General features: G+C 31.2%; 1 protein-coding gene across 2 annotated transcripts in view; it reads right to left on the bottom strand.

Moving 5' to 3' along the window:
- Positions 1-3042: 3042 nt before the first annotated feature.
- Positions 3043-13124, bottom strand: part of LOC106474898 (long-chain-fatty-acid--CoA ligase 4-like) — a 46548-nt gene continuing 36466 nt past the window's right edge. For both annotated transcript variants that reach the window (XM_022380157.1, XM_022380161.1), the window contains exon 17: positions 3043-8502. In XM_022380157.1, coding sequence (XP_022235865.1) covers positions 8351-8502 — 152 coding nt within the window. In that variant the 3' untranslated portion in view covers positions 3043-8350. The remainder of the gene's footprint in view (positions 8503-13124) is intronic.

Here is a 13124-nt window from a genome sequence, read left to right as displayed (position 1 = left end):
GACGTACTTCCAATCGAGAGAATCCGCCTTCCTCAGATGACTTAAAAAATGGTCACAGGGGGGATGGTAATGAGCTATGGGCGGGATGAGCTGATCATCGGACTTGGCAACATCATCCAATGATAGACCCAATTCAGCCAGCTGTGACTGGATGCTTAGGCCAAAAGGAGGAATGACGGACTGTCTATTCCGAAAAAGCACAGCCCACAAAGGAAGAAAGACAACCCCAGGTGGGATACTGTGGTAACGATCGAAGCTTGGTATCATATTGTATAGAATGTTGTAAACATCAGAGGTGAAGAGGATGTTCGTGGGACGCACTGTACAAACTCTGGACTGGCAAAGTGCAGAAAGTCCCACATGATGAACAAGGTCCAACATCTTCAAGGCAGAGGGTCTGGCAGATTCGTAAACCATAGACCCATAGTCCAACTTAGATCATATGAGGTCACAATAGATCAACATAGAACATCAATCCACTTCCCAGGAGGTAGAAGAGAGAAGAGGGAGGATGTTCAGTGGCCTTGTACACCTGGCTTGAAGCAGCTTGATGTTAGAAATAAAAGTTTACAGTCGAAGATAAGCTCCAAGAAGAGCAACACCACTGAGACGGGGCTCAGGATTGGGGTGTAAACCCCACTGGTGGCCAAAATGAACACAAATGGTTTTCGAAGAAGAGAAAGCAAAACCATTTGCTGTGGTCCACCCTAACAAGCAAGAAAAGTCTGCCGCTGCCACTCAATACACTGCGTGTTCGATGGCTGGCAAGAAATGTGGGAGTCATTGACATAGAGACCATTTGCAACAGTAGGAAGAAGTTGTTTAATGATATCATTGATCTTGATACTGAAAAGGGTGACACTCAAGACAACTCTGAGAGACTCCAAGTTCCTGTGTGAAGGATCAGGAAAGAGTTGAACGCACACGGACTTTGAATTGTCTGTCACATAAAAAGTTACGAATAATAACTTGTAAATAGCCACACAACCCATATGAATGGAGGTCTCACAAAATGTCAAACCTCCATGTAGTGTTATAAGCCTTCTCAAGATCAAAGAAGACAGAGACAATATGCTCTCTCTTGAGGAAGGCTTCCCTGATCGAGTTTTCAAGATGAATCAGGTGGTCCAAGATGGAGCACTGTTGACAAAAACCACATTGGGTGGGTGAGAGGAGATTGTTTGATTCAAGGAACCAAATTAGACAAACATTAACCATCCTCTCCAAACCCTACAAAGAGAGCTAATCAAAACTATTGGACGATAATTAGAAGGAATTTTGGGATCCTTCCCAGGCTTTGAAAAAGGAAGAACAATAGTCTTGCACAAAATACCTGGAAAAAATTATCTTGCCATATCTAGTTAAAAACAACCAGAAAAAGAGCAAGAGAGGCAGGAGAGAAATGGCAAAGAATCTCATAGTGAACGTCATCAGGTCTGACTGATGTACTGCCAGACTGATGAAGAGCAAGTTTATGTTCCACCAGTGTAAATGGGTGATTATAATCATAGTTATCTGTCCGAAATGAAAGGGGCAATCTCTCGGCCCAAGAAGGAGAGTTGAAAAGATAAGAAAAGGTCTCCTTGAGAGTATTGGTGATGTTCTGTGTGTCAGCAACTTCTCATTGACTTTCCGAATCTTGTCCCAGACGACTGTGGAACTGGTGATAGAAGAGATGCTGGTGGTGAACTTAATCCAAGGTTCCTACTGACTTTGATTTGCTGAGCATGGGCACGAGCCCACTGGAAAGCAACATGGTTCGAAAGAGTGGGATACCTTTTGCAGGTATCCCAGGCCCGTTTCCGAGCCTTTTGTGCTTGCTGGAAGGCAGAAAGAACCATGATAAGATGCCTTAGAATGTCTGAGATGGTTAGGAATATAAGGCTGTACCTTACAGTTCAGATAACCTGCCTTGACAATGGTAGGCAGACGTAGCAATGTAAACATCAATACAAGAACATAATTCTTCTTTACAAGTGGAGATATGTTGCACAACAGAAACTCCTTGGCTGAAGAAACCAGTGAGTATCTCTGACTTGTGGTGTTTCTTAAATATCTCTCAACGAAAGCTCCTCATGAGGAATTCAAAGTAGCATGGGAAGTAACCTCAATAGGTATATCCCCAATGACCTTTGATTTCAGGAGGAGTTCACGGTGTTTTGATACAGATGTTTCCACCAAGTTGTCCCCAGAACGTAGCTTCTTAACTGACTTCAGAGAGCCAGCAAGCCTCTCTTATCCCTTCTGAATGACAAAAAGGGAGACATTTGCCCTAAAGGTTTGTCAGCCAAAGAATGCAGAATTAAGGAACAAGGTACAGTTACAGAATGGGGTGGTGATTGCTGTTCCAAACGTCTTCACTTTCCTATCAATGAGTTTTTTGTGTTGCTTTTTGGGTCACTGGGTTCATGATCCATAAAAATGGAGGAACTTCAGTGCCCGCTGACCCCACCCACCATAGAGTCCTTCAAGGGGATGCACTGCAATGCTAAAACAGAGCATCATAGAGATGCCAGGGTTTCGTGGGCACTATACCCAGACACCAGTATCAGACACAATGTCCACAACACCCATTGGGAACGTCCAACACTGGTACTTAGTTGATCCTAGCCCAACAGGACCAGCTGACTGACCCTGCCAGAGCCACCCAAAGGTCACCCATCTACAGGAATTCAAGGCCAGGCCAAAGGGAAAGAATCTTGGTGATTGAGGTGTGTCATTGATGGGTCAGTTTATATCAGTGGCACACCTCAATCACCAATATTCTTTCCTCCCTTTCACATGGGCGGATGTTTGGATCCCAGAAGAGATAACCTGAAGATACAGAACCTTCCTTGGGAGGTCACCTCACCATGTACAGGAATCCACCTCGAGGGGGGGGGGATCATTCAGACCTACAAAAGAACAGTTATGTAAAAAGAGAAAAAAAATACAAGCAATGAGAAATACAGCCTGAATCTTACTTTACTAAAACTAAGAATATACTAGTCCAAAACCTTAAAATAAGAACTCAGTTGTTAACAATAAATAACTTTCAATTTGAAAAAAAAGTTTTATTGTTGTCAGTGGACTTGCAGAATATACATTTCTTACCACATATGAAAAGTCACTTGTACACAGTTAATTACTTGATCTATAACAAGTCTTGAATCAAGGTATTATATGTCATACTAAATCAGCACTTACTTTGAAAGAGCACTAAAGTTCTTGGAAATAATATATTATATATGAATGGGAAGAAATGAAAGATTTGTTTCACTTCACACCTGTTCTCTGCTATTAGAGGCTTTAAATAAAGCACTTGTAAAACATTAATGGATTTTAATACAAAATTTTATTTCTTTAACGAATGCACCTATCTTCACTACATCAACAAAAATTTGCGTTAATCTCTTTACAATAACAAATGCAACCTTACACAGCATTAAGTCACAAAGGAAACCATAGTGCTGCCTACAAGAACAGAACATGAGGTAGTAAAAACAAAATCCACTACCTTTAATTTTCAAAGATTAATTATACCACAGATATTACAATGCATGAAAACAACATTCTACTAAACTGATTTATATATACATATAATTTTCATTTGAGACAAATTCCACTGTCAGGTAAGCCAACATTTGTAGTTGACAAAAGGCACATCCTTCAGTTTGACAAGTTTAGCTTACAAAAACAAAACAACAAAAAAAGTCATAAAGGATGGACTTCAACATACAGTTACTACATGTTTAACACAACAACTACGCAACATTAGACTTAATACACATTACTTTTAATTATATCATACCTAGATATGGGAGTTTTATTCACTTTCAACCAATAGTTCAATATTCAATAACATTTTCTCACATAAGCTGCATCTTAATCAGGTGTGTGTTTTACAAACTATATATAGTTCTTATAAAAAATATATAAAAAAGTTGTTTTATTTTCAAAATGACATATAATTCTCAAGCACTGTCAAAAATTAACACTAACTAAGTGTAAAGAGTACTCAAATATTTAAAAAATTAAACTGAGCTTGACAAAATATACAACTGGATATTTCATTTGTACCCTAAAAATATCTAAATACTTCGTCATTACCAGAAACTCAAAATATCCTTATAAAAGGTATTTTGGGGAGACATAGCAAAGAAATTTAGAACTTTTTTTATTCTAATCATACAAAGCTGCATTCTTCTTCAGACAAAAAAAAAAGTAGAACAGTCTGTAAATTGAGTCATTGCTCTACAGTTAAATACAATCCACATTCATGTAACATAAGAGCAAAATGTACAAAAATGTGTAGCAAAATTTCTTCATCGTAAAAAATTGGCTTTTTTTGTGCAATTCAAAAGCTTTGTAAATTATATGAAACATATCATTAGTAGATCAGCACAACTAAGATAACTTTCCATATGGCAAAAACTCTTGAATGAAAATATATAAATCTTTTCACTACCAAACATATCTTTCAAATACATTTTTCCTACCAACCATCATCTCAAATACAAGAAGAATTATGCATAAGGATGATTTTTTTTTCATACTTGTATGTTTTTTTAATTAACTTTAGTGTAATTTTATAGCTAATCAGTGTTATACAGAAAACTGTCATCAAGGGAGCCTGTCAACCTACAGGAATAACACGAGGGAGAACAACAAAAATAAGAGCAGCACAAACATTTGTAAGCATTCCAAGTTCTATAAGCTTAGTTTCCTCAAAAGATCAGTGAGGAATAAAGTTTTGTTTTTCACTTAAATTTCATAAACTCTTTAAAAGTTCCTAGATATCATTTCAGCTACACAACTTTGTAATTTGTATTTATTAAAAAAAATATCGTTTTTTTTAATAATAAAAGATAACTTAAGATTACAATACACATAGAGTTCTCTCTCTGCTCTGGTGTAGATAACAATGTCCACTTTCACAACTTCTTGAGCATTCTATTTGAAATATATTAAAATGCTCATCATCATGGTTTGAATAACACTGAAGATTACTAATTATCATTGTAAATATTTTATTGGGAAAGTTTTAAGAACTTTCATAAAACACAACTAGGCCTAGGTTAGCTTCATTACAGCTAGGATTAAATTTCTAACTAGAAAGTCAATTTGCAAAGTGACATATATATACTTGTAAGTAAAAACACACCCTCGCTTGTTTCAGCATTGCCAAAGTTTAAACAAAACTACAAACACTATTCACTTTAACTACTAAATTTTTCCAATGTTTATATACAAGTTCTAATGTTTTTTTGTTTTTGTTTAAACACTTCTGATTTCATCCAGAGGAAATATTTCTCAAAAATATTTAAATGAAATTTGTTAAATATTTTTATAAAATTCTACAGTTTCTTCTTAAACACTATATTGTGACTAGAAAAATTTGCCTGAAACATTTTTAAGAGATGTAGCATTTTTTTTTAATTTATGTACAAGACATTTCTGACACCTTCAATTATATAAACTCTGAATTTTAACTATAAAAGCATTTCTATATAATATATTTTTAAAATTGTACACATTAAATCAACATTTCAATTATGCTTAAATCAGCCAGAGAAATATGTAAAATCTGTTTACACATAGCTGTCCACAGATGCTTTAATAAGAAATTCCAACACCACACTGGCAGAATTTACATTACATTTCAATGACTAACTATAAATGAAGATGAAGACTGGTGAACAAGTTAAAAAAAAAATATATACAATACTAACTGCCTATTGCAATGAAACAATTGAGGGTCTAAGTTTATACTCAGTGTCAGAATTAAATGAAATTACTTATAACAGAAAATATTACCAATGGACTACAATACATTAATCCACGAGTATAGTTATAAGAGCAATTTAATAGCAATGCAAAAATAATAAATTGCAAATTCAGCAAAGTTAAAATAATTTTTTTTAAGAACATGAAATACTAGAATAGTTGGGCCTTCAATAAAGTTAAATTAGAAATTTTTCATCTTACGAGCTTGCATTAAAAACTGTATAAATCGGGATGTTTGAAATGTAAAAAATCCACCATATTTCAGCTGTCACCCAAAATTCATCAACTTCAACTTGTTTTCTCTAAGAAGACAAAGCTGCCAAAATATAAACTAGCCTGTAGATTTATAAAGCAATAAATAATTTTTCATTTTTCTTACATCCAGTGAAGATTTTATGCAGACACATACACCTGTAAACTTAATCATTAGTATCATACAGTGATATTCAGATACCTCATTTCAAACACCAATAAATTTTGAGCATTTTATATATATAAGCTTGAAATAAATAATCTAACAAGATATATGCTTTTATACTGCTTATTATTTCACTTTTCTTCTCTTCAGGTTCCTATCACAGCAAATCAAATATTTCAGAGCTAAATAAGTTACTATTACAACCAATGAGCTAACTGATAAGCTAATATTACAAAAAATGAGCTGACTGGTATGCTAATATTTCAACTAATGAGATAATCAAAATGCTATATAGAATTTCATCAACTTAATATATTAATCAAAACAATTATAAAACTGTTAAAAACAAAACCTTCGAAATATTGGTTTCAATACGTCTGATCTATAATCTATGAATTTTATCTGCAAAAAGGCAACAGAATTTCATCGAGCTTTGAAAAAATTGAAGTTCTGAAATTACCTTAAACAACATGCATCTAAAACCACAAAATATTGACACAAGTTAGCAAAACTATCTCATAAAACATTAGGCCATATCAAAGTAACTTACAACAAAGAAACATTTTTCTAATGCTACTTTTTCACTATCTTTGACCTTATATATATATGTCAGAAGTTTAATCATACTTGTACATATTAAAACAAAAGATTTCAGATCCTGTTTCAGGATCATTATAATCAGGCTTTCTCTGGATACAACAACAAAAAAAATCAACAAATTAAAACTAAAATTTTGAAATTCCAATTAATTAAGAACTGTTATACATCAGCTACGACGATTACAATATAATTTTGATGTAGCTTAACAACAAATAGCATGAGTTTTGTTATATGTTAAAGCTGAAACAACAAAATAACTAAAAACAAAATGTTTCTGGCTAACTTAAAACTGAACAAAATGAATGGAAATTTTTAATCAAATTTTTCTATGCATAATTTATATACCAAAACCATTCCTCTTTAATCAACACCAATCCAATCACATTCATATTCAAAACAGAGTATAATATTTCCAATTAGTTTGAAATTCTCAGAAAATTGTACTGTGAACCTCAATAACACCTTTTAGTAATGTTGGCTATTACACTAGCAATAAACTTGTTTCACTGAATGGGAGAAGAAGATATTTTTATAACCTAAAAATCTTCTGTGTGCAATATGTGAAGGTTATAACCACTTCTTTGGATGGTCTCTCATATTCAAGAAAAACCTTAAATGGTTGAATATAATAATGTAGCATTCCATATATTCTTCAAAAGTTTATTACCACCACATATTCTAGAAAGAAAATGGGGGGAAAAACAAATTAGCATTTTGTGTCACGTTTGATAAAACATTATGTGAGATGTTCCAATTCTCAACCTTATCTTATGAAAGCTATGACTTAAAAGATTTAGTACACACAGCCTTTTCCCTACTTCTGACAATTTTCAGGAATTAAAAATCATTCACTTTCCTGATAAACTGAACTGAAAACAAGCTTTCCGAGTTCATTAATAAAAATTGTACAAATAATCAATGTTTTTATTATCAGATCTGTATTGTAAGATTGAAATTTTGTAATTTATGTTTAGAAAGTTAATAGAAATACATTTATTCACAATGTGGATTAATCTTTTACACAATGTATTATTTCTTCAACACAAGAATTGTATTTTCTGCTTGAAATAAGGTAAATGTTACTATAGTTCTGTCAAAGTCATATCAAAAACCACTTCCTGGTAGTATTTTTCGTGTGTTTTTTTTTACTTTTTGTACTACACACTTTGAAAAACAAACAACACAACAATTTAAGAATCTCACAGAATGCAAAAGCTTGTGTTTTGTTAGTAATTTAACAATGAGAAAGCTTACTTGTGCTACATAACATAAAAGACAATAATATATACTCAAGCTAATACCTTGAGCATCTTCAGTATGTTTTAATCCCATAATTACTTTCTAGTTTTGAAAATGTTCCTAAACTACTGAAAAATTCAATTAGTAAACTAACATATTTTAAGAAATATTAGTAACATAAATGCTGTTACATTTGCTGTAACATTGTAGCTTGATAAACATTTTAAGAACATCTACACTGGTCTGAGTACAATCATTAGATCAGTTTTTAATCTCTGATTTTAAGAATTTCTAACATAAAATCTAAAACATTAACACCTTCCATTTTTAGCTGTAGAGGTCGGCAAGCTCATCCCTGTAATAATCTTGTACAGCCTTCCTACGGAGTTTGTAAGTAGCTGTCACAAGCCCTGAATCTGGAGACCACTGTTCGAAACACAACTTAATCTTTTGGGGAATTTCCATTTTTTGTAGCTTAGCTGAAAATGAAATTCATATTTGTCAGAACTTACAAAAATATATGAGGTGTATTTCTTGCATCACTAACTAAAAACCTATGTTATCACATGTGCAAAAAAATTATTCCTTTTATAAATGTTTTTAGGGTAAAAACAATGAAAAGCACAATAAAGAGTCCACTTCCACAATTAAAGCATACGAGTTCCAAAAAACGATTCTAGTCAAATAGTGTCTATTGCATTTGTAATAAAAGTATTTTAATGTTTACTACAATTAGCCACAAACATTTCTTTCCTAAAAATTGATTTGTTTGTTTTAAATGTTTGTATCCATTATACAAAGAATTATTTTATAGTGAACTTTATTACTTTAGATTTTCCATATGATACTACTGAAATTTAAATTTCAAAATATTTTAAACATTACAATATTTGTTTTACAATAATATAAACTAACCTCCTGACTAAAAGATGAGATTTTAAACTATTTTATTGGATAATCAAAAGGTAATTTACTGTAAGTAGTGCTTGAAGTACCTTGCAATAATAAAACTTTTCAGTTACTTGAATGAATTTGTATTCAGAAACGGAAACTTGTACATTTATTTTATGCACAAACATTGAAATATCTTTTCAGTATATTGTTACATGTATCAAAGAAATGTAAATAATTTTTAATGTTTGACTTTAAATATGCTAAAATAATGAATAACACAATGTTAAAATAGGTACACAATTAAAAACATTTTAATTAAGACCAATCTATGACCACTAAAATGTTGACTACATGTTTCAACATTGCAACATCATCTTCAGGAGTGAGTTGCAAGACATAAATGGTCTTATTTGTACTTTTTTTTGTTGTTGTTGTTAATTAGATCATGTGACTTATGTACAGATTTACAATTTCTGAATGAACTTCTTAGAAGGTCACCCCATATTTTTTGCATACATATTCGCTGGACCTTCATCTGTAGTTAATAATTCATGATCTTTTTTATATTTAATTATTTCCAAGGATTCTAGAACATTATTGGCTATAATACCTTTTGGTTGAGCCAATATTACAGATTTTTCCCACAATACCGTATGTTGTGTTTCATGTACATTATCACATGTACATAAGGTATGTGTTAAAATCCATTTTTTGAAGTTAACAATAATGTTTATAAACAAAGTGAAGGGTTAACAATGGGATTTCATTTTCACCATTGTTAGGTGACTTGTATATGGATGTCTTTGAAACTAAAGCCATAAATGATGCAAAATGTAAACATCATATTTGGATAAGATAAGGAGATAACATATTCCTGGTGTGGAGATAAGGTGATAGGCATTAATTGAGTTTATGTGCTACTAAATAGCATAGAACCATCTCTACAATTTACTTATAAAATTGAGAAAAATAATAGCTTGTCTTTTCTGGATGTATATTAGTAAAAAGGAATTTACAAGGTAATCTAGAAATCTATTTATTGAAAACCCTTTTCTGTTCTTATGCCTCCACACCATGAATTATGTCACATTAGATCACAAAAAATATCTGCATTTTACACTTATGTTCACAGAATTTTGAAGATATGTACTAAACAAGAAGATTTAAAAAATTATTATTGCTAATGAAATGTATAGCAGCTGAAAGAGGAGTTAACTCAAAATATTGTAAACAGATCTGTCAAGAAATTCACTAATGTGATAACAACTAATCAAAGTGTTTCTATAAAAAACAACTATGAAAAAATTAAAAAGGAAGCTATAATTATGCCAGGTCTAACTAATAGGTCTAACTATAGAAAGTATTTAGAAAACAACAAATATTTTATCCTATATTTAAACCATTTAATAAGATAAAGGAAATTTTAGGTTATACTAAAGATAACATACAGTTAATGTAAAAAACAAGAATCTATAAAATTGAATGTGAATGTGGAAATATATATATATTAAACAGACTAAATGTAATTTAAAATATCGTTCATCGGAGCATAAAGGATATGTAAGAAATTAAAAAACTGAAAATTCAGCAACAGCAGAACATGTACATGAAACACAACATACAATATTGTGGGGAAAACTTGATTATTGGCTCAATGAAAAGGTATTATAGCCAATAATACTCTTAAGTCCTTGGAAATAATTAAATATAAAAAAAAATCAAGGATTAGTAACTAGAGATGAAGGTCCAACAAATATTTATGCAAACATGTAGGGTGACCTTCTCTAATTATTTCATGCGGGAATTGTAAACCTGTACATAGATCATCACGATCTATTTAATAAAAAAAAAAACTATAAATAAGACACGATTATGTCTTGCAACTCACTCTTAAAGATAACGTTGCAATGTTGAAACCTGTAGAGTCAACTTTTTATCCGTCATATATTGACCTTTAATTAAAATGTTTTTACTAGTGTACCTATTTTAACATTTGTGTTATTTATTATTTTAAAATTATACACAAGTGCCAAGAAATAATACTCATTTAAGTAAGCTATTGAGTTTACAAATACAGTACCTTGAAACATGTCTCACTATAATGAATATAGGACTCTACATATCAGTGAACTAATATAAAAGGAGTTAATCCTGTCAGTTTGAAAATAATGGTAAAATACTAATTATATCAAAAGAATTGTCATTATTAACCCTATTACCATACATAAAATTAAATGAACAGGTCATTCATGTGTAGTAGCATTTCAACATTGAAATATAATAATAAATCTATCTACTTTTACTAAAATGACAAACAATCTAAAACCTTTTCCAAACAGTAAAGTTTTAATTACAAATTACTAAAGATAATAATGATGAAAAGATAACTGAAAAGTACAAGTTATAGTCACTGTTTATTGTTTTCAACCTTCCATACATATTTCTCTCAACTTTCATTTTACACAGCTGAGTTTTTTTATGCATGTAACCAATTGAAAACTGAAAAGGATTTTATAACTTTAACATCCCATCCATGCCCTGCTATTCTTTGCTAGCATTATACTACAAGTACTTTTACTTACTTATAAATGTTGAAGCACCTTTCACTTCAAGTTTTTAAATTTTATTATTTTCAAACTTAACACCTATTTAATACTTAATGTTATCAAACTTTTCACATCATATCTTAACTATGGATTTCACTGAAATATTGGTTGTTAATTGTCAGCAGGAATTTAATGTTCAAAGCTAAAGTCTAAAATTCAATGTCCATATTTAATAATACTGTAAAGACAGATTAATCAAACTTCAATTTTTAAGTTACAAGTATAGTAACAAGGTGATATGAAAATTGTCAAGTTTTATCAGTAGCAAGGATTTTCAGGACTATTATTTTACTCATGCTTATAAAAAATAAAGAAACTTTCCTTAATTGTCATAAATAAATATATATATATATAGAAAAGTAAAACAATGGGTTATAAAAACTTAAAACTCTACCATTGTTTTCAATGGATTAGAGTGTGTATTTCTAAAATCTTTAACTTCGTATGGTATGTATCATTGTTCTATTTTCACAACAAGAAGTTAAAATGTTGTTACTGCTAACACAAACTACTTGCGATACTTAGTTTTCATGAACATAAATAACCTATCAGGAGCCTAACTTAAGAAGAGCCAGAAACACAATTACTACTCTACGAAAGCAACTGCTATATGTTAAGGGAATTATAAGGTGTTTCAACTTTGCCTAACTTTCTTATGACAGCAGAGAACTGATCTACTTTCAGGCCATCCCATTAAATTGAAATTGCAGGTTACTGTCATTAAAGTTTGTTTTTGTTTTAGGTAATTTTTCTGTTTTTAAACACTTTTTGCAATTATTATGTTTATGTCAACTAGGTTAGTGCAATTAAAGGTATGAAAATTAGTGTATGACATCACTTACTGGTTGATGACATAGTACTCAAATTATAAAAATAAATTATAATTGACTGATAACTGTATGTACAGATTACTCAGAGTAAATAGAAAATATTAATAGTTTTACTTTTATATTTCTATTACAACTTGTCATATCAACTTATTTCATGGTCCATCGTTTGATTTTACTTATCAAGACAGCAAGAAATGTCACTGAAGTTAGAACTAGTTAAATGTTCTTAAACTGCTAAGAAGGTTATGACATAGATTTGAAACTGGTTAGATAGAACGATTATTGTGAAATGTAGCCAAAAAACCTTCATATATTTGCTCTAATTCTGGGGTATCAAAAACTAACATGAGATGTTGAGAGAGTTAAATTTCCTTAGAATAAGGTTCCAAAATTTGTATTTTTCAATATTGAAAACTGGAGTGACAATATTTATTCTCATTAAGAGTATGTATTGTTAATGTATCCTGAAAATTTCAGATGAGATTCAAGAGTCTAGAGTTGTTCTTTGAGGTGACAATGCTTGGTGACTGTACATTTTTTACTTATGGCTTTAAAGGGAAGAAAATTGCTGGTTAAAAAAAACAAAAACAAAAAAACAACTTTCCTTGCAGTAGACAAGTTAATATAAATTTGACCAATATATACTTTATATGCCATAGCGTGCTACATACATTTATACAATGAAATAAATCCAAAATAAAATTGCATCATTACTGTATTTTTTGGTGTATAAGACGCTCTTTTTTACCCCAAAATTTGATGTCAGAATCT

This window comes from Limulus polyphemus, unplaced genomic scaffold, assembly GCF_000517525.1.
Source record: "Limulus polyphemus unplaced genomic scaffold, Limulus_polyphemus-2.1.2 Scaffold143, whole genome shotgun sequence".
Taxonomy (NCBI): Eukaryota; Metazoa; Arthropoda; class Merostomata; order Xiphosura; family Limulidae; genus Limulus; species Limulus polyphemus.
The sequence above is the reverse complement of the archived record's forward strand: the minus strand, read 5'-3'. Positions and strand labels throughout refer to the sequence as shown.